Source organism: Taudactylus pleione, unplaced genomic scaffold (assembly GCF_031769625.1).
Source record: "Taudactylus pleione unplaced genomic scaffold, aTauple2 ptg000842l, whole genome shotgun sequence".
Lineage (NCBI taxonomy): Eukaryota > Metazoa > Chordata > Amphibia > Anura > Myobatrachidae > Taudactylus > Taudactylus pleione.
The window spans coordinates 5,454,811-5,477,376 of NW_028285244.1; the positions used below are offsets into that span (position 1 = coordinate 5,454,811).

Consider the following 22,566-nt stretch of genomic DNA (forward strand, 5'->3'; position numbering starts at 1 on the left):
TTGCATTTAAAAAAACAAACAAACACACAAATCAGACATTTGACAATTTAAAAACCTACAGTACCTTCCTAATGCCCACAAACAGCCTTCTATACAGTCTTGCTAACTAAATTATCCATTTTGGGGGGTCCAGGATGGTCTCCCCAAATTTTCACACACAAATCTCATTTGGCAGTCAATTCCCACCCCTCCGCTGTGAGTAGTGCGAATAGGTATTTTTAATTGGATTGGAGAATTCTCGGGAGCGTGCTTCGCTGCAAAGTTTTGAGAAATAAACCCGCTACTCACAATTCGCAGCTAATAGGATTGACCCCTTAGGCTGAACATTTTAATTGAACAATAAAAAAAAGATGCTCTTTCTATCTGCAGTGACAAAACAATGCCATGATTACAGGAAATGGGTGAGGCCGAGGACTTATCAGTGCCCCAACGTATAGTGGGGGCCATGAGTAGGAACGGTACAACAAAGGGCAATTATTGGCTGTTGTCATACTGAAAACAGGCTCACACTCCCCCCATCCCCTCTTTTTCTTAAAAACCGCTCCTCTGCTACCGTACCAGACACCACTACAGTTTGCAATGAGGCAGACCAATGTTTTTTTTTTTTTTTTTTTTTTAACTCCAGTCCTCAGGAACCCTCAACAGTGCATATTTTACAGATCTCCTCAGTATCAAAATTTTAATAATTAGCACCACCTGTGTATCTTTTAAAATGTGATGAATACACCTATACACCAACTCGGAGAGCTGTAAAACATGCACTGCTACGGGTCCCTAAGGACTGGAGTTGGGGAACACTGAGAACAGTAAGAGATAGTCAGCATGAAAGATGTGATAAATCATCTCCCAATTGAGTCTCTGTTTCGTCTTTTAAATTTTGGTAATGTTGCGTTTATATAAAAGGATAATACCACGATGTAAATAAAATGTAAACTGACAATACATGTCATAGGAGTTGTGAAGTCCCTCCCCTGGGACCCAGTTCATCACTCCAGTTGGGGTCCATGATGAAATAAATCTCCACTAAGGAGGGTCCTCAATTGCAACTACAGATGTGTTCACATACACCTACTATCAAATCGCACCAAATAGCACTGTTTGGCAAGTCACAGACATGTGACCATGTGAATGAACACATATGATGCATACACACGTAACGATTGTGTTAGTTAACGATTTTCGGGCAGTTTTTCTTTTGAAAAAGGGAACAATTTTTTGAAGTGTAATGAACGATTTTTTGAACGATTTTTTTCAACGATGAACGAAAAATGTTCCTTCCCTTAATGAAAATCGTTCAGTTGGTCAGTCAGGAATGAACTACAAACGTGAACGCACATGAACAATAATCGTTCATCGTTATAACTCAGAAACTGAACAATTTTTTCAACGATTACGATGTTGTTATAGTTAAATCGTTCAAATCATCATTAAGTGTGTATGCACCTTAAAACAGGAGCGAAATGTTACTTTTTTTTTTGGTAACTGAACTGAGCAACTATGCATTTATGCTTAACTATAGGTCTCATCCATTTTCAAGTTTAGAGAATAACACAAAATAAAATAATACCACAATTTGGATGCTGACAATTCTATCCACGAGAAGTTCTTTCAGAAACTGAATGGTATCTTCTTGCCAACATTTACCAACCTAGTAAGACCATAAAATACAGGGTGTCAGCAAAGTAAAATCATGAAAATCATAAATATGAGTAAATGCAAAAGAACAACATGGGAAGAAAAAAAAACAAACCACACAACAATGGGCCAGCTATTATAAAATAATAAAATGCCCAATTATTTTGTTTGAGGTCAGAATTTTCAACCTACTTTAACTTATCTGTGTACAGTAAGAACAAAGTGTCCTACAGGCAAATATATATTTTTTCCACTCAACAATTGCTGTATTTTCATAAGTTTATGTATTTTATCTACCTCTTTACTTCAGTACTAATATAATCAATTTCCAGTGATAGACACAATTAGGGTGAGGGTATATATACACACACATACATATGTACATACACACACAAACATATATTCTGTACCTCAAATGGCCTACACACATTCTTATAAAGGGGTTGGGAAAATTCCCTCCCAATTAGAGCCATCAGAACAAGCCTCTGATATAACCACCTGGCTGCCCGAAGTAGTACTGTACTTCCTTACAAAGCTGTGTTTTTTGGACCTAGGATGGTTTCATACTGCAATAGCCATACCGTTACAAGGCAGCTGAGGCAAAATCTGGTAACAAAAAAGCTCTGATTTAAGATTTTAGGGACCTCATTCAGAGGCAGTCGTTAGATGCAAGCGGTTGCTCTGAATGAGGGCGGCCGCTTGCATCTTGTAGTGCCGCCTCTTGGTCGATCGCTAAGCTGTGGGTTATCACCCACAGCTCTAGCGACCGACCAGAGTGACCTTCGGGGCTTGCGACGAGACCTTAAGGTTGGGTCTCTGCACTCGCAAGCCCCAGGGAGCTTCCTGCTCTGATCGAGCAGGAAGCGTTTCTTTGGGAACGCCTCTGTTTGGCCGGCCACGCCCCCTGCCCGCCTCCCAAATGGGGCGAGCCAACACTCACCATCGACAGCTCGCCCCTTTTGGTGTGAGACCCGTAGCGACAGAGCGCACGTCGCTAGCCGGGTCTCACGCATGCGCACGTCGGAGCCGGCTCAGATGTGCGCATGCCCAGTGGGGGAACATCGACCCGGTTGCGAGTGCTCAGCGCTTGCGACCGGGTCTGAATGACCCCCTAGGTCTTGAAGGTAGGTGTCACGTTGGGCCAGCCCAGTGCTATCATCATTACTTGAAAACCTTTTTCTGACCTTTTTGAGAACCTGAGGAAACAAAGATACCCAGAGAGAACTGGTAGATCAGACAAGAACACCAGAGGAGATGTCAACATGATAGAGCAAACAGCTGCAAAAAGAGGTCTACTCGTCTTAGTGGTTTACCAGCTGCAAAGTCTGCTTCCCAGTTTTCCACTCTGAAAGCACTGTGATGGCTGTAACATTATGCTTCACCCAAAGCATGATCCTGCTTCTATCTCATATAGCTGGTACCACTTTGATGATTTATGCATGTAAAGGCTACGGTTTTTTTGGATTGGATCTTGATGGCCCATCTTGCAAAAAATTAACGGCTACTAGCCAGAGCATTCACTGAGCTCCAGCACCATTAAATGTTGTGACTAGTAGACTCGAGTCCATTAACCAAAGTATCCAATTCCAGAAAGAAAGCAGGTGACCCCTGTTGAGTCGGTTTAGTTACCTATAGAGCTACAGAGACACCCCTTGGGAAAGCCTGCAGAGCTGTGTGGTCAGTTGTTGGTGATGCATCTGAATGGATGTAGTTTTAAAAGGTGAGCTATTTAAGCATCCACCTTAAGAGAGGGATATCCCATTTTGCTATAAACTTGCTAGGAAGAAATTGATGCTATCTTCAGTATACCTTGAATTGTCAATTAGGTGTGGTCCACTCTTTAACAAAAAGGTTCTCTAAAGTTTAGTGTAGCACAAACTTTAAACGCCAATCCACAGAACTCTCTGGATGCTGCCATCTTGCCTTGCTCTTCAGAGGACAAGCAAAATCTGAATGCAGATGGGGAAAAGCTGAAAACTGTTGCTTCAGTGCTCCAGAAGAGAAGGAGGCAGTCATAACCCTATCATAGGTAGAGGGCAGCTGCAGGAGACCCTGCACTGAGTTTGCTATCGCCCGAGGCCCAATTATGTTGTCTGGTCACAATGAAGTGGAAACTAGGGAGCCGGGGCGGAAACCACAGGGTAAGGAAGACTGATGCCCGTGTAGCCTACAACTCCTATGTTGGGAACATAAGATGTAGAATGCCTGCTTGGAACCTAAATCAGGTGTTGCAAGATGTGTGAGCTTCATAATAGCCTGAAACTTAGGACTAACTCAAGCTGGCTTTGCCATTTAAAAGTTGCTCACTTGAGCTGAGCATATCTGCTGGTCCTCTGCCTCACATGCCATGTACAATGTAGCCATCGGGACAGGGAACAAGGCAATTTTAAGTGATTTCTGGTGCAGACAAAAATGTTGCCATTGTCCCTCCTCCAGGCTTCAATTAACTCCCCTTTCCATACAAAGAAAAAAAAAAAAAAAAAAGAGAGAGAAACAAGTTGGAAAAATATGAGATTTGGTAACAACTTACCTTTGTTATCTCTATTTCTTCGAAGTCCATAGGGTTCCACAGGATACCTTGGGTGTAGGTGATGACGTCAGGCATCGGGCAACAGAGAGTTAAGTTTCAGCCTGCCAGGATGCACTAGTGTCCCCCTCCTATACCCCGCCCCCGAGCCAAGGCATCTCAGTTAGGTACCAAGCCATAGGCCGGAGGAGGAGAAGGAAGAGAGAGAAGAAAGATCTGGAGACACACAAGAATCACATTCTCACCAGAGGGAGACGGAAAAACCGGTGACCATAGTAAAGCCCATCTGCAGCACAGGTGCGACAGGGCGGGAGTCCTGTGGAACCCTATGGACTTGGTAGAAATAGAGATAACAAAAGGTAAGTTCTTACCATATCTCATATTTTCTACTTCAGGGTCCATAGGGTATCCACAGGATACCTTGGGGATGTCCCAAAGCAGTATCCTTTAAGAGTGGGGACGCTCCTGTGCTGAAAGGAGAATCCGCCGCCCGAAGGAAGCATCCAGAGAGGCGAAGGTGTCAAACCTGCAATACCTCACGAAGGTATGGACAGAGGACCTTGCAGATCTGGACTGCAGAGGCACCACGTCGAGCCGCCCACGAAGTACCCACAGACCTAGTGGAATGAGCCTTCACAGAAGGAGGAGCCGGCAGACCTTCATGAAGATAAGCTTCAGAAATAGCCATACGGATCCAGGCTGCCAAAGTTTGCTTTGAAGCAGGCCAACCCTTTTTACGGAAGCCATAGAGGACAAACAAGGCGTCCGACTTCCTAAACGAAGAAGTGCGGTCAACATAAGTCCTTAAGGCCCGCACAACATCCAAAGTGGCCTCACCCACTGAAAGACCAGGTGAGTTAAAGGCCGGAACAACGATTTCCTCATTAACATGAAACTGGGAAACAACTTTGGGAAGAAACTCGGGCCGAGTGCGTAGCACTGCCCTGTTCCCATGAAAAATCAAGAAAGGGGGTCTACAAGAAAGAGCCCCTAAATCAGAAACACGTCTGGCCGAAGCTATGGCCAGAAGGAAAACAGTCTTAGCTGTTAGCCATTTAAGATCCACTGAGCCCAGTGGTTCAAACGGCGGTCCCTGGAGAGCCCTCAGGACCACAGCCAAATCCCAAGGCGCCACAGGTGGAACAAAGGGCGGCTGAATGCGCAGAACACCTTGCATAAAGGTGCGCACATCCGGGATTGTAGCAATCCTACGATGGAACCAGACAGACAGGGCAGAAACCAGCACCTTCAAAGAGGCAAGGCGAAGCCCATGGTCTAGTCCCGCTTGCAGGAAGGCGAGAACCCGAGACAGACGAAACTCCCGCGGTGCATAACCTCTCGGCCGACACCACTGGAAGAACGTATGCCACACGCGACGGTATATTCTCGCGGAAGACTGTTTCCGAGCTCTGAGCATGGTACGCACAAAGGAGCTGGAAAACCCCCTGGACCTTAACATGGCCGTCTCAACAGCCACGCCGTCAAAGACAGCCGAGTCAGGTCCGGGTGAAGACAAGGACCCTGTGACAGAAGGTCCGGTCGTAGCGGCAACCGCAGAGGACTGTCCACGGACAGACCCTGAAGGTCTGAGAACCAGTGCCGTCTGGGCCATGCAGGAGCTATCAACAGGAGCGTCCCCTCCTTCCTGTTTGAATTTCCGGATTACCCGTGGAAGAAGGGAAACCAGAGGAAAGAGATAAGCAAACCGGAACGTCCACCGGACGGACAGAGCATCCACCAGAGACGCCTCTTCGTCTCTTGTGCGAGACCCGTACACCGGCAACTTGTTGTTGTGCCGGGACGCCATGAGGTCGATCTCTGGAAGACCCCACCTGTGCACCAGCAGTTGAAAAACGTCCGGGTGCAGGGACCATTCCCCCGAATGAACATCCTGGCGACTGAGAAAGTCCGCCTCCCAATTTAGCACTCCCGGGATGAAGACAGCTGATATGGCCGGAAGATTGCGCTCCGCCCATACCAGGATCCGAGACACCTCCACGAGAGCCGCCCGACTTCGGGTTCCTCCTTGCCGGTTTATGTAGGCCACGGTGGTAGCGTTGTCCGACTGGACCTGCACTGGGTGACCTTGGTGAACCCGATGTGCCTGCTGGAGAGCGTTGAAAACCGCTCGGAGTTCCAAGATGTTTATAGGAAGCTCTGCTTCTGCCGGAGTCCACCTGCCCTGGAACAAGTGTGGACCCGAAACTGCTCCCCAGCCCCGAAGACTGGCGTCCGTTGTCAACAGGACCCAATTCGCCACCCAGAACGGACGACCCTTGTTGAGATGGGTCGTCAGCAACCACCAGGCAAGGGACAGGCGAACCTCCGGAGTGAGCACTATCGTCTGGGATTTTAGAGACTGAGGCAGTCCATTCCACTTGGACAGAATCAGGTGCTGCAGAGGTCTGGAGTGAAACTGGGCATATTCCACCATGTCGAATACCGACACCATGGAGCCCAGTAACCTCATCGCCGAGTGTAGAGACACCCGGCGGCTCAGCAGACAACTGCGCACCCTCGACTGTAAGGCAGCGATCTTTTCCCCCGTCACAAAGATCCTTTGCTGTCCCGAGTCCAATAAGGCTCCGAGGTGCAGAATCCGCCGAGACGGGACCAGGGTTTACTTCTGCCAGTTTATTAACCAGCCGTGCCGTTGCAGAAGCGCAATGGTCAGGTCCAAGTGGAGCAGAAGGAGCTCCGGAGATCCTGCCACTAAGAGAAGATCGTCCAAGTACGGCAACATGCGGACTCCCTGCAGCCGCCATGACCGCCATCACCTTGGTGAAAACATGTGGTGCTGTCGCCAGGCCAAAAGGTAACGCCCGGAACTGAAAGTGGTCGCTGCGGATTGCAAACCTGATGGCGCAAAAGAATAGGGACATGCAGATAAGAGTCCTGTATGTCCAATGACACCATGTAGTCCCCAGGTTCCAGCGCCAGAATGATGGACCGAAGGGTCTCCATCCGAAACTTCGGCACCCACAAAGACTTGAGAGCTTTGAGGTTGAGAATCGGACGAAAGGACCCATTGGGTTTCTGCACCAAAAAGAGATTGGAATAGAAACCCTGGCCCCTCTGGGAGAATGGAACCGGCACTATAACTCCAGCCTGGAGCATAGTGTGCAAGACCTTCCGCAGCTCCGTGGCTTTGTTCCGGTCTGATGGTAAACCCGTGGTGAAGAATCGAGCCGGGGGTCTGTGCCGGAAGGAGAGGGCATACCCGTGTGAGACCACCTCGAGAACCCAAGTGTCTGTCGTGGTGACCGACCAACACCGGGCGAACTGCAGCAGACGGCCTCCCACTTTGGGAACCCCCAAAGGGAGGCCCGGACCGTCAGGCCGCAGGCTTGTCATCTGGCTTAGGGGCCGGACGTCTGGTACTCCAGGCCTGCTTCCGGGGCTTGGCCGATTTCTTGGGGCCAGCCTGTCGGGGAAAGGACTGTGCTTTAGGCCTACCCTGGGCCCTATAAGCCCGAAAGGATGATGTACCTGAACCAGAAGGAACAGCAGCCGACGGGAGACATGCTGATTTAGCTGCCGCCAGCGTGGCTATAATCTTGTCCAGGTCCGGACCGAAGAGAACCTCTCCGTTAAAAGGCAATGCCTCCAAACTCTTTTTGGAATCAGCGTCCGCCTTCCAGGATCGCAACCACAAGGTGCGACGAGCAGCAACCGCTGCCGAAGAAATTCGAGACGCCAGGGTACTAATATCTAAGGCCGCTTCGTTGATATAAGTGGCCGAATCCCGGAGATTGACGATCAACTCCGTCTGCTCCGCCGAAGAGTCGGGATCGAGGGACGTCTCCAACGTATCAGCCCAGCGCTCCATAGCTCTGGCAACCCAGCAAATGGCCATAGCTGGCCGCGCTGCCCCCCGCAAGGAAATAGACGGACTTCAGGCAGATCTCCACCTTGCGGTCCGTAGCATCCTTAAGGGAGGACATGGATGGCATGGGCAATGTGGCACTACGGACAAGTCGTGTCACATGAGAATCCACCTGTGGAGGTGATTCCCACTTGGCAAAATAATTGTCTGCAAATGGATATGCCACTGCTAAACGCCTTTGAGGCTGATATCGTTTGCCTGGCTGTTTCCACGCTTCCTCTAGGTGGTCAACTAATTCTAATTTCCCGAAAAAGGAAACACTGTGGTATCTCCTTTAACATCCTTGAAAAAGGCGTATTTGGACTTTAGTTATAGAGGCTGAGGAGCCTCCGGTATCAAAGCAGTACGGACTGCATGAATAAGGCCAGGTATATACACCTTAGACTTAGCGTCCGACTCTTTAGGACGGGGAGGTTCCTGGTCAGAAAGATCCAGAATCTCCCCATCATCGGACGTCCCGTCGTCTTCCTCATAAGGAGCAGACTGAGACGCCACCGGCCGCTTGCGAGGCCGCATCACAGACTCCCCCTGCAACACGTCTGACAACTGCTGTACAGAGCTTGTTAACGAATTAACCCACGCAGGCTCATGAGAGACCTGAGGAGTGGAAATAGGGAGACTGTGGGGTACCATTAATTGTCTCGGGAAACCCTGCATGGGTGACGACACCACTGACTGCTGGGACAATCCCATCTGAGTGAAGGCAGGCTGCGGAGCTAACTGGCCCACGAGGGTTGTAAGCGCTTTGGCGAAACAAGCCCAGGGCGGCTCCTGTACTGGAGCAGTGTCAGTAATCGGCCGCGTCAACGAATAACACTGCCGACATAGTCCCTCCGCACTACCGTCCCCCTCCGCTATAGGTACCTTGCATGCAGTACATAAAAGCTGGAGAGGAAAGTCACTTTCAGACATAATGGTAAGTATGTGACCCCTCTCACTGATACTCATTAGTATAGTGTGAGACCACCCTGCAAGCACCGCACCGCAAGGGCTTTAGCAGAAAGAACAGGGACAGTTAAATACTGACAGATAGAAAATAAAGTACAGGCAGCAGACGCTAGCATAGGTCACATACAATGCAAAGAAATCAATTCCTGCACTATCACTGCAGTTGATCCTCAACTACACAGACTCAGAGCCTGGTAGGACACAGCGCTGCATACACAGACCTTAATCCAACGGAGGAGAGGTATGCAGGGGGACCCAGACCGCGATGCCACCGTTCACCAGCGTCCAGCAGTGATCACCATGCTTTCTCCAAAGATGGCCACCGAGGAGCAGAGAGGAGGCCGGCCTGGGGGAGGAGCGCTGGCACAGGGCCAGTCAGCGCAGAGAGGGCTGTGTGCAGCGGGGGAGGCGCCGGCTGTGAGACAGGGAAGGCGCGCTCCCCTGGCATGCATTTAACCCCTGGGACGCCGCAGCGCTACCGCTCTGCCGCGGTCCTGCTGTCCCAGGGGGTAGTGGAAGCGCAGGTTAGGACCTGGCTCCACGCTGCACCAAGTCCCCAGGGAGCCCCCTGCCTGAGGACTTTGGACCATGTGTCAGCGGGGACCCACCGCCGGACCCCGCTGCTTACCTTTGTCCCCCTTGATTTCGGCCATGGTCCTAAACATCTGGGGTCACTGCTAGCTGTGACCCCAGATGCCTACCAGCATCCCCGGATCAGTACCGGCCTTCTGGTACCGGCGGGGGTGTAGGGAAGACAGCATGGACATCAGGACTGACAGTCCATGCTGTACTTCCAGATGTGCAGCCACAGCTGCATTGAAGAAACTTCAGGGGCTCTTCATAGCCCCCCTCTAACAGGTGCATCCGACTCCGGCCGGGCACCAAACTAAACTGAGATGACTTGGCTCGGTGGCGGGGTATAGGAGGGGGACCCTAGTGTATCCTGGGAGGCTGAAACTTAACTCTACGGTGCCCGATGCCTGACGTCATCACCTATACCAAAGGTATCCTGTGGATACCCTATGGACCCTGAAGTAGAAAGTGCATTTACCAATACAACAAAGATATGAAGGTCCAAAGAAATAGGTCAGTGACAGACAAACACCGATACACCAGCAACCACCGCAGAACAATGGGGTGAAGTTTGTCCAAAGCTGGAATTAACTATTTCCAATTTACATCCTCTCCACGAATTTCAACAGTGTACAATGTAGATTTTTCTTCTCTCTTCACAACATATGTTGAGGAGCAGTATATACAATACTATTAAGGCCGAGAAAGTGCCAGGACACATCCTTTTCATCACTTCCTTGGATCAGACGACCTGGCCAGAAAAGCAGCCAAGTCTATCCCACCTTACAGCGTGCTCTGGGGAACACCTTTACAGACTTGGATTCCATCCCCATAGAAGGTAATGCCAACATTGATAGGAGTATGCTCATCATTATCATCTTTTGCTAACAAACATCATTTAGCCCAGACTCCCAATCTTGAATCACTGTGCCCCAGAGTATCAATATTTTTTTCACAATACTTTTAGGTCAAAAGTTTCTTGGTGAGAATTTCAGCAATATATATGTAAATAGTGCTTACTTGTCATCCTTAGGTTCAGTTATGTGGTGGTGGACAGGGCTTTTTTTTTAATTTTATTTAGTCCACATATTTTTATGATTGTTAACTCAAAGCTAGAGCTGGTGGTTGCCAGTCTCTTAGGAATCACCCTGTAACACCTTTAGAACCACTATGGTGTGGTCTTCTGCCAATAGCATCCATCCGCTGTTGTTCCCTTAGAACGAGACACGTTCAAAAGGTACTCAGGAGGCCCCCTGGTCTTAAAAAAAAAATGGGATCGTAAGGGCTTACACGGTTTTCCTAAGGCCACAGGATGTAATAAGACTAATAGTGGACTGACTAGGTGAGGCATCTTTAATGAAGTCTTCAAGGAAGAGCTTGAAGAATTTGAGGTATGGCTTTGAGGGCCGAGGTGCGGCTTGGACAGCCGAGATGTAGACAGGCTGGGATGCGGCCTTGAGAGACGAGATGAGGCGAATGAGCCGGTAGATATTCAGATTGAGATGAGGCCTTGAGGGTCAAAGTGTGGCTTGGATAACCGATGAGTAGACAGGCTGTGATGCGGCCTTGCGAGCCGAGGTGTGGCCTTGAGGGCCGTGGTGAGGCTGGTAATACAGTGAATGTTTAGGTTGAGATGTGGCCTTGAGGGCCGAGGTGCTGCTAATGAGCCGGTAGATATACAGACAGATGCGGCGTTGAAGGTCGAAGTGCTTCTATTACAGCCAGGATGCGGCTTTGAGAGCAGAGGTGTTTTGGCAGAGAGATGGTAACTGATAGCAATTGAAGCAATGAGGCAAAAAACAGCACGAATTGGAGAATTCCATAGACAGCAGAATAGGAGAACGCTAGATCGAGGAATGAGGGTTTTAGACAACGAGTCCACCAAGGAATGGCAGAACAGGCACAGACGAGCAGGAACACGACTTACAGGAACTGGAAGGACACGTACAAACATGATATAGGCTTAAGAAAGGTGCTGAACCAATGGATACAAGGCAGGCGATTAATGGAATCCAATGGTGAGGAGGAAACATCATCCAATATCACGTGCCGTAGTCGTTCCACTCTCCTAGCAACTGGAGATGCCATCCCAGTACAGCATATACGTTGTACAGGAGCAGAGTTCCAGGAGTGTGGCTGGCTACCTGGAGGAGAGATACCTGGAGCACGGGTAGGTAAGAAGGCACGTTGCCGACTTGTAACACTTTGTATATCATTAACCATAAATATTTTTATTTGGTCCTGTACCACAACCCGTGGCACCCCTGCAAGTACCCTGAGGGAACCAGTTTGGGAATCACTGATTTAGCCTATTATGTGTCTGTGATAGTTTATACAGCATTCCTGAAACCCCAGAGTTGTGAGGAGAGAGATGGGGGCAAGAGAATACTCAAAATCCTGAAATTGTGGAATGACACATCGCTTATATTCCGGGGAACAGAATTCTCCTCTAAGGATGAGACATCAAGTCCCAGTCGATCTTGGAAAGGAGAGGTACTGGTGAAGTAATCAAACAAAATTTAAAAAAAATTGCTAAAATGCAAAATTACACTTAATAAAACAAGAAAGCCTACTGTCCACCATAAAAACAGGCAACCAACCCAGACGGGAATTTCAATGAAGTTCTGGAACATCCAAATGGGGACTAGAGGGGGAACAGTGAGTTATTAGCAGACTTTCTCCCTGCACCATTCACTATACTCCAAGGTTCTTCCAGTGTGGCAAAGTTAAAAAAGCAATATAGAGGGAGAGACATTTTTTCATATTTGGTAACATGTTATATGGAAATAACATTTTATAGTACAAAATGTTTTGTCTGTATTTTAAGCTAACATCTTAAGTAGGCACTGTGAATATAAACATAAAGAAAAGGTCATATTACTCACAGGTAATACATCATTTAGCTGGCACGGGATGCAAAATCGTGGAATATTCGGATTAAACACAGAAGGGTAAAGGTGGCAATTGGGAATTTTTTCAATATATCCAAAATCTTCATACTGAACCTAATAAAACGGTAAATTTTTTAGGGCAAATAAACTGATAAAACTTTCTAAGTAGAGTTCTCGAATAGCTACTGTAGAAATCAAGCCTTTAGAGATGGAAACTGTTTAGACCTAAATAAAATGTATCCCAACTAGTATCACCATGTATTGTTTACACCAATACATACTTCTTAATCTACACATGAAAAAGTGATATTTTGTGTAAAATGTATTGCTTTCTTTTGAAAACATTAAATACATAGCGGTTCTCCTTCTACTAAAGAAAGAAAGTGAAAAAATAATCCTACATTTCCTAAGTTTTAATAATGATTACTTTTGCATACTTAGAGCACCCCCAGTAACTGAGTCATTGAATTACCTTATTGCAAGATTTTATAGATTAAATTTATAGATCAATTAGTTAAATAGGAGAAAAAAAATTATAATATATTACATTAAGGAGTCTTAAAGAAGTCCAAATGGGAAGAAATGTGTTGGGCCCTTCTCCTCCTACCCCATTTACAATTGCTACATGGTGTGAGACTATTCCTTTTTTGAACAATATGGACTCTATGAACATTTTCTAGCACCTAATTTGGTGCTTGTTCATGGCTAAGTTACGTTTTTTTTTTACTTCTTTAAAGATATTTATTGTATTTTATGTGTCTGGTTCTGTTTAATTTTATCTACAATGTGTAGAATGACCTTTTACTTAACCTATCAATAATGGGTTTCTTTGCATTAAATTAAAGAGTGAGAAGCACCTTAGACCAGACCAAGCAAGCCTGAGCCATAGTCACCTTTTTTATTTATTTATATTTTTTTCGTATTTAATTCACAAACAATTGATCCGAGTCATAGAACACCCACGGCAATCTTTGAGACCACCACTTGGAATACTACAGCAATTCACTGCTTTACACCGAGTCTATCTGGTACGCATATATTTTGGCACAATTTGAGTTGGTCTCAACTGCACTTGGATAGCTACACTAATAGGCGCTCCTTGAACTCTCTCACTCCAGATTATACACAGCCGATTTGCCAAACAAGCCCTCAGAAGGAAGAGCTGTCACCCATAAAAATGAACGGGGATGAGTGTCATTTATGGAAACCTATGAACTATCTCACGGACACATTTAAGTACAGTATTTACTTTTATATTTTTTGTGCTGAAGATATCGACAATATCCCGGACTATTATTCTCAATATATAAATAATTATATATATTTATATTTTGAGAATAATAGTCCGGGATATTGGTGGTATCTTCAGCACAAAAAATATATATAGGAAAAGTTTCCATAATAAATCCCCTAACATACCAGATGTATTTTTAAGCTATCACAAACACAATATTTGGTGGATACTTTTGTAAAAAACACTGAAGCACTGAGAACTTGGATCATACTTACCTGCTTAATATATCCACATATCAAAAAACGATTTGGTACGCATACAATAGGGATACCTGTGTGTCTACCCTGAATTATCTAAAATATGACATTATTAGGCGCCTTTTCCACTATATTATATATATACACACACATATGTATGTATGTATGTATGTGTGTATGTATATATATATATATATATATATATATATATATATATATATATATATACATACATACACGTAAATCAGGAGAGGCATTCACATGACTTTAAATACTGATGAAATAAATTACCATAGTATGTTTTTTAAAAATTTTTTCCATCTAATCAGGTATTTTGCATGCACTGTTTTGTGCATCTGTTACCCAAACCACTTAAGGAATTCCCTTGCTATCTGATTTTAGGAGCTGGCTTTGGTTTGCGGGTATTGCATGCAGGGGGAGGGTTGCAAAAGCTCAAGGCGCTGACAGGTATATATCCCACCTCCCCATTTCTATCTGCCCCCTCCTCTGTCTCTCTTACCTATGACCCTTCTATTTCCCCCTCTACTTAGCTGTATATCCTACTATCTCTCTACCCTCTTCCCTCCCGTTTCCCCAGCTCCTTTCATATCGCTGTCCCCCTCCTTACCTCGTGGGAAAAGGATCACATGGACTCAGGGTATAGCCCTGAGCAGTGTCGGACTGGTTCACCTGATCCACTGCAAGTCTGTGTATGCAGGGACAATGTTTAGAGGCACCAGGCTCTCTGCACTTGCAAGTACAAGTGGCATATAGGAGTGATTGTGACTTCAGTAATGTTGATTGCATGCAAGGGAACGGGTGCAGAGAGTCGGATGCCTCTAAACATTGTCCCAGCATACAGACTGGCAGCAGATCCCCAGTGAACCAGTCTGACTGGTATTAAAACAGCACTGGGTTAAAAGAAAGGCCGTTTCAGTCGAAAAGCAAGTGAGAGGTACTGAAAAAGTTTCAAGTGGGAACATAAACAGGGAAATTGATTTCTTGTATAAGTCTTTATCAATGTTTATCAGATTCTGAGAGTGCGCCTCCTCATTTTGTATGTATCCAATTTTTTTTTTAAACATAATGGCACCTTTGCTAGATTATGACACATCAATGCAAAAGGAGGAACCTTTGGTTTTATTTTTGTCACCCACATTAATATAAATATATATATATATATATATATATATATATACATATACACACACATTCACACGACAGCAAATAAAGTGGCACTCTGCAGACTGTTAATAAAATATATATATATATATATACACATATATATATATATATATATATATATATATACACACACACACACATACATATTATCTTTTTATTATTATTTTTTTACTTAAACAGTATATATACAGCCGTGGCCATAAGTTTTGTGAATGACAAGTAATGGTTTTCACAAAGTTTGCGGATTCAGTGTTTTTAGACCTTGTCAGATGTTACTATGGTATACTTATGAAATGCTTGTAATTTTACCTAAGTGTCAAAGGCTTTTATTGACAATTACAGTAAGTTTATGCAAAGTCAATATTTGCATTGTTGACCTTTCTTTTTCAAGACTTCTGCAATTCGCCCTGGCATGCTGTCAATCAACTTCTGGGCCACATACTGACTGATGGCCGCCCATTCTTGCCTAATCAATGCTTGGAGTTTGTCAGAATTTGTGGGTTTGTTTGTCCACCCGCCTCCTGAGGATTGACCACAAGTTCTCAATAGGATTAAGGTCTGAGGAGTTTCCTGCCCATGGACTCAAAATTTTGATGTTTTGTTCCCCGAGCCACTTAGTTATAACTTTTGCATTATGGCAAGGTGCTCCAAGTGGCTCGGGGAACAAAACAACCAAATTTTGAGTCCATGGCCAGGAAACTCCCCAGACCTTAATCCCACTGAGAACTTGTGTTCATTCCTCAAGAGGCGGGTAGACAAACAAACCCTCAAATTCTGACAAACTCCAAGCATTGATTAGGCAAGAATAGGCGGCCACCAGTCAGTAAGTGGCCCAGAAGTTGATTGACAGCATGGCCGGGCGAATTGCAGAGGACTTGAAAAAGAAGGGTCCACACTGCAAATATTGACTCTCTGCATAAACTTCATGTAATTGTCAATAATAGCCTTGGACACTACTGAAATGCTTGAATTGTACTTTTTTCATAATAACCAGGAAACAAACCACATTAAATAAAATAAAAACACCTCTCTCATTCCTTTACCTTCATCAAATCACCTCCAAGGATTTCAAGCACCTTTCCTCTGTATGACATAGTGTCTGATCCCTTAATGAGACAACCTTCACCTTTTTGCCAGCAGTATGGTTGCAGTAACCCAAGACATGTGAACGAATTTTGTATATCAAGCATAAGCATGCCAAGTTCATGTTCTTTATTAACAAAAAAAAACAAAAAAAAAAACACATACTGCATAAGATGTTCAAAATACAAGAACAGATATCATAGAAGAGATAAAATGATCATCAAACTGAGAAATTTAAAAAAAAGCAAAGTACTAAATATATTTTCCTTGTTTAGGACAAGGATTAAATATCATAACACAAATATCTAATGTGTGAACAAGCTATTATAACCTTTTACTCGAATGCTGTAGATGTACACAAACACATTATATTTCACCTCCTATAAGGGTGAAAGATGGATAAAAAAAAAAATAAAGATAGGAAAAGGCTTTCACAGGCACAGCTGGTATGGTAAGTAAGACTTGTTGGGGCATAAAAATTTGAGGTAGTCTCAATTGAAAAGCCAGAAGGGCTAAAGGGGTCTATGTATCAAAGCTGGGAGAGAGATAAAATTGTGATAAAGATAAAGTACGAACCAATCGGCTTTCAATTTACATTTTGCAGGTTGTGTTTAAAAAAAAAAAAAGAGATATGGTAAGAACATACCTTTGTTTTCTCTATTTCTTCAAAGTCCATAGGGTCCACAGGGAGACCTTGGGGTATAGATGGATCTGGATCCACAGGCACCACACAGTTAAAAGCTTTAGCTCCCAGGATGCGCTGGGTCCATCTTCCTCTATACCCTGCCCCCGAGCCACAGGTAAGTAGCCAAGGCCGGAGTGGGGAAAAAAAAAAAAAAAAGAGAAGGAAGACGGGAACACTCGAGAATCACACTCACAGAAAGGGAGACTGAAAACCGGTGACCAGTAACAGCCCATACGAAGCCAGGTGCATCATGCTGGGAGCCCTGTGGACTTCGAAGAAAGAGAGATAACAAAAGGTAATTTCTTACCATCTCTCCCATTTTCTTCAGGGTCCATAGGCTCCACAGGGAGATCTTGGGGATGTCCCAAAGCAGTCCTTTTAAGAGTGGGGACGCTCCTGCGCTGAGAGTAGTCCGGTGCCCAAAGGAAGCATCCTAGGGTGCGAAGATGTCAAATGCATAGAACCACAGAAAAGTCTGGATGGAAGACCCCGCGGTCGCCTTACACAGCTGAACAGCCGAAGCACCATGGCGAGCTGCCTACGAGGGGCCCACAGACCATGTAGAATGAGCTTTAACAGAAGCCGGAACAGGCAGGCCTGCCTGTGTGTAAGCCTCTGAGATAGTCATACGAAGCCATCTAGCCAAAGTTTGTTTGCTGGCTGACCATCCCCCCTTATGAAATCCAAAGAGAACAAAAAAGGAATCACATTTCTGAAGGAAACTGGTCCGGTGAACATAAATCCTGAGACCACAGACCTCATCCAATGAGGATTCACCAGCCGAGAGGTTTTGTGACAAAGGCCGGTACAAAAAGTTCTTGATAACTGTGGCAATTCCAAACCACTTTAGGTAGAAACCCAGGGCGAGTGCGAAGCACAGCCCAGTCCTGGTGAAAAATCAGAAAGAGAGGACAACAGGAGAGTGCCCCCAATTCTGATACCCTCCTGGCCGAAGCAATAGCCAGGAGAAAAAGCGACTTAGCCGTCAACCACTTGAGCACCACTGAATCAAGCGGTTCAAAAGGACGAACCTGGAGGGGCTGAAGAACCACCGCCAAATCCCAAGACCCCACCGTGGGAACAAATGGAGGCTGAATCCGGAGGACACCATGGAAAAAGGTGCGGTTATCAGAAAGTGGAGCTATCCTTCGCTGGAACCACACAGACAGTGCAGATATATGCACTTTTAACGAGGCCAAGGTCCAAACCAGCCTGAAGGATTTCCAACACCCTAGAAATACGAAATACTTGGGGATCGTAATTTCTTGTGCTACACCACTGAAAATAGGTATGCCACACTATGTGGTAGATCCTGGCTGAGGCAGGCTTGCGTGCCCGACGCATCGTGCTAATGACCGAGATAGAGAAGCCCTTGGACCTTAAGATGGATGTCTTAAGAACCACGCCGTCAAAGACAGACGACACAGATCCGGTTAAAGGCAAGGACCCTGAGACAAGTCCGGACGTTGAGGCAGCAGGATCGGAGTGTCAATGGAGAGACTCCGAAGATCTGAGTACCAAGGATGTCTGGGCCAGGCCGGAGCCACCAGCAGGTTCGTGCCGCCGTCCTGCTTGAATTTCCGAAAAACTCGAGGAAGCAGGGATATTGGAGGAAACAGATACACAAACTGGAAGGTCCACTTCACCGACAGAGTGTCCACCAAGCTTGCTTCGGCATCTCTTGTTCTGCACCCGTACACTGGCAACTTGTGATTGTGACGGGAGGCCATGAGGTCCACCTCTGGGAGGCCCAATTGGTCCACAAGGAGTTGAAACACCTCCTAGTGAAGAGACCATTCCCCTGGATGCACATCATGACGGCTGAGGAAGTCCGCTTCCCAATTGAGGGCTCCTGGAATGAATACAGCCGAGGGAGGTGGCACTCTGCCCAAGACAGGATGTGCGACACCTCATCGCTGCCCGACTTCGAGTGCCCCCTTGACAGTTGATGTACGCCACCGTGGTGGAGTTGTCGTACTGAACCTGCACGGCTCTTCCCTGAAGAACGTGTCTTGACAACTGGAAGGCCCTGTACACGGGCCGCAGTTCCAGAATGTTGATCGGGAGAATAGCTTCGTCCGCTGTCCAACAACCCTGAAGCGAGCGCGGACCTGTCACTGCTCCTCAACCCTGGAGGACTGGTATCTGCTGTCAGAAGAACCCTGTCCGGGATCCAAAAGGGGTGACCCTTGGTGAGATGAGATGTCTGAAGCCACCAAGACAGAGACAGGCGCACCTCCAGAGACAGCACCAGCATCTGAGTACTCATCCGGTGTGGTAACCCGTTCCATTTGGATAGGATCATCCCCTGCAGGGGCCTGGAATGGAAAGGGGCATATTCAACCATGTCGACTGTGGACACCATGGATAGAACCCGCATTGCTGAGTAAACAGACACCCGGCAGCTGCTCCGGCAACTGCGCACCCGCAGTTGCAGAGAGGAGATCTTTTCTGGAGTTAGAAAGATCCTCTGCTCATGAGAATCCAGAAGGGTTCCCAAATGAACCATCCTCTGTGAGGGAATTAGGGAGGACTTTTTCCAATTCATCAGCCACCCATGCACTTGCAAACAAGCGATTGTCAGGTGCAGATGCTGTAAAAGTACTTCCGGGGAGGTCGCCAGCAAGAGAAGGTCGAGATACGGGAGAAGTCGTAAATCCCGACTCCGCAGATGGTCTGCCATGACTAGCATAATATTGGTAAATACCCTTGGAGCCGTGGAGAGGCCAAAGGGTAGCGCCCGAAACTGGAAGAGCCGGTGCAGTATAGCAAACCGCAGATATCGCTGGTGGGAAGACGCTATATGATTATGTAGGTATGCATCCTGAATGTCCAGTGATACCATGTAATACCCAGCTTCCATAGCCAGAATGATGGTTTGCAAAATTCCATCCTGAATCTGGGCACTCTGAGGAATTTGTTCAGAGATTTTAGGTTGAGGATAGGCCAATGAAACCCATTGGGTTTTTGAACCAGAAACAGAGTAGAATAGTAACCAGTCCCGCACTGAGAAAGTGGAACTGGAACAATTACCCCAGCTTTCAGCAAGGACTCTATGGCTTTCTGAATCTGCATGGCCTTGTGAAGTAGAATAGGTGGGGAGGTCTGTGACGAAAAAAGGAGAGGGCATATCCCTGAGAAACCACTTCTATTACCCAAGCATCCATGGTGGTGTGGCACCAGTACTGGGCAAACTGAAGAAGTCGGCCTCCCACTCTGGGATCCCCCAGAGGTAGGTCCGTCCCATCAGGCTGAAGGTTTATCCTCTGGCTTGGAAGTAGGGCGTCTGCTGCTCCAGGCCTGTTTCTTAGGCTTAGAGGTCGACTTGGCTAATTGTTTAGGGAAAGACTGTCCTTTGGGCTTTGAGAATGAAAGGACCGAAAGGAAGAGGTTCTAGCCTTTGAAGGTGCAGATGCAGAAAAGCTGACAACGAGTTCGCCAGGGTGTCTACAATTTTGTCCAGGTTGGGGCCAAACAAGATCTCCCCATTGAAGGGAAGGCCTCCAAGCCCTTTTTGGAATCCGCATCTGCCCAACAGGAGCATAACCACAAAGAGCGGCGAGCAGACACGGCCGAGACTCTGGATGTCAATAGACTGGCATCCAAAGCTGCTTCACCAATATATGCGGCTGCATCTCTCATGTGGCCCACTAAAGATCTTTCAGCCTCAGGACCCTCCTCTGAGAAGGTATCTTCTAGCACATTGGCCCAGCTCCCAATGGCCTTGGCCACCCATGTGATAGCCATGGACGGACGGGCCACAGCCCCTGAGAGAGAATAAAATCGATTTCAGGCACGTTTCCACCTTCCTGTCCGTGGAATCCTTCAGGGACAAAATGGAAGGCATAGGCAGTGCAGCACTCTTGATTGGGCGATTAACATGAGAATCCTACCGCAGGTGGAAATTCCCACTTTTTGCAATGACCAGCAGGGAACAGATAACTTGAGGCCAAACGCTTTTGCAGTTGATACCTCTTACTAGGCGATTGCCAGGCCTCCGCCATGTGGTCTGTCAGCTGGTCAGAGAGGAAAAACTGCCGAAGTCACTTCTGCCTGTTTAAAATCAGGGTATTTGGATTTAGGGACAGGAACGTCATCCTCTATATTATGTATGGATCGAACTGCCCTTACAAACGTTAATAGTTGATTCAGCTTTCACCTCCCGGACAGGAGAATCCGAATCAGACCCCTCAGGCGTTTCCCCATTATCCGATGACACGTCCATATCTCAAAGTTGCGTAGACTGGGATGACATTACAGGGCGTTTAGATGCCTGCTGAGGTTTTTCACTCCGTAGCATGGACTGAAAAGCCATAGACGAAGCTGCCAGACTCTGGACTGAACAGAAAAACACATCCACCCAAGGTGGTTGTCCAGCTTTCGGAAGTCCCTGGAAAGGAATGACAGACTGTTGAGGTACAGGAGGAGATGCCATATAGAGTGGTAAACCCTGACAGGGAGTAACAGTCTGAGACCCAGGAGTAGGCTGGCTGTTTGGGGTAACCTCATATGGGGCACAACGGCTATTCACAATGGAGGCCAGCACCTGAGAAAAGACTGCCCAAGGAGGGTCCTGTTCCATTGTTGGGGGGGTTTAAGGGACCAGGCAACTGATAGCACCATACACATAGCCCATCCTGAGAAATCTAAATCCTCCTTTCCAACCACTGCAGCGCAGCGCCTGCAGGAGAGCAGAGTGGGTGCAGAGGAGCGCTCGAGGAAGCGCCAAACTGGGTACCCACAAGTATGCGACGCACAGGTCCAACAAATATGGTACCGTGTAGCATACAACTGTATGTGACAGACCTCACAAGTACTTGAATTTATATATGTGAGATAAAGAAACCTCCCTACACACACACACACCTGTCAGGGCTGTAGGAAAAGGATAGGTATAGACTGACAAAATCAGAAAAAATATGAGATATGGTAAGAACTTACCCTTGTTATCTCTATTTCTACGAAGTCCATAGGGTTCCACAGGATACCTTGGGGTATAGGTGTGACGTCAGTCGCAGGGCACCAAAGAGTTAAGCTTTCAGCCTCCCAGGATGCACTAGGTCCCCCTCCTATACCCCGCCCCCGGGCCAAGGCACCTCAGTTAGTTACCAAGCCATAGGCCGGAGGAGGAGAAGGAAGAGAGAGAACAAAGATCTGGACACATACAAGAATCACATTCTCACCAGAGGGAGACGGAAAACCGGTGACCAGAGCAAAGCCCATCTGCAGCACAGGTGCGACAGGGCGGGAGTCCTGTGGAACCCTATGGACTTCGTAGAAATAGAGATAACAAGGGTAAGTTCTTACCATCTCTCATATTTTCTACTTCAGGGTCCATAGGGTATCCACAGGATACCTTGGGGATGTCCCAAAGCAGTATCCTTTAAGGGTGGGGACGCTCCTGTGCAGAAAGGAGAATCCGCCGCCCGAAGGAAGCATCCTGAGAGGCGAAGGTGTCAAACCAGTAATACCTCACGAAGGTATGGACAGAAGACCACGTAGCAGCCTTGCAGATCTGAACTGCCGAGGCACCACGTCGAGCTGCCCACGAAGGACCCACAGACCTAGTGGAATGAGCCTTCAGAGAAGGAGGGACCGGTAGGCCTTCATGAAGATAAGCTTCAGAAATAGCCATACGGATCCAGGCTGCCAAAGTTTGCTT

At 46.7% G+C, this 22,566-nt stretch overlaps 1 protein-coding gene across 14 annotated transcripts in view; it reads right to left on the bottom strand.

Moving 5' to 3' along the window:
- RNF17 (ring finger protein 17) overlaps positions 1 to 22,566 on the bottom strand; it is a 502,688-nt gene that overhangs the window by 93,200 nt on the left and 386,922 nt on the right. For all 14 annotated transcript variants that reach the window (XM_088458561.1, XM_088458560.1, XM_088458571.1 and 11 more), the window contains 3 exons: positions 16,180 to 16,346; positions 12,455 to 12,574; positions 1,568 to 1,648 (listed from right to left, as the gene is read on the bottom strand). In XM_088458561.1, the coding sequence (XP_088314687.1) occupies positions 1,568 to 1,648; positions 12,455 to 12,574; positions 16,180 to 16,346 (368 nt within the window). The remainder of the gene's footprint in view (positions 1 to 1,567; positions 1,649 to 12,454; positions 12,575 to 16,179; positions 16,347 to 22,566) is intronic.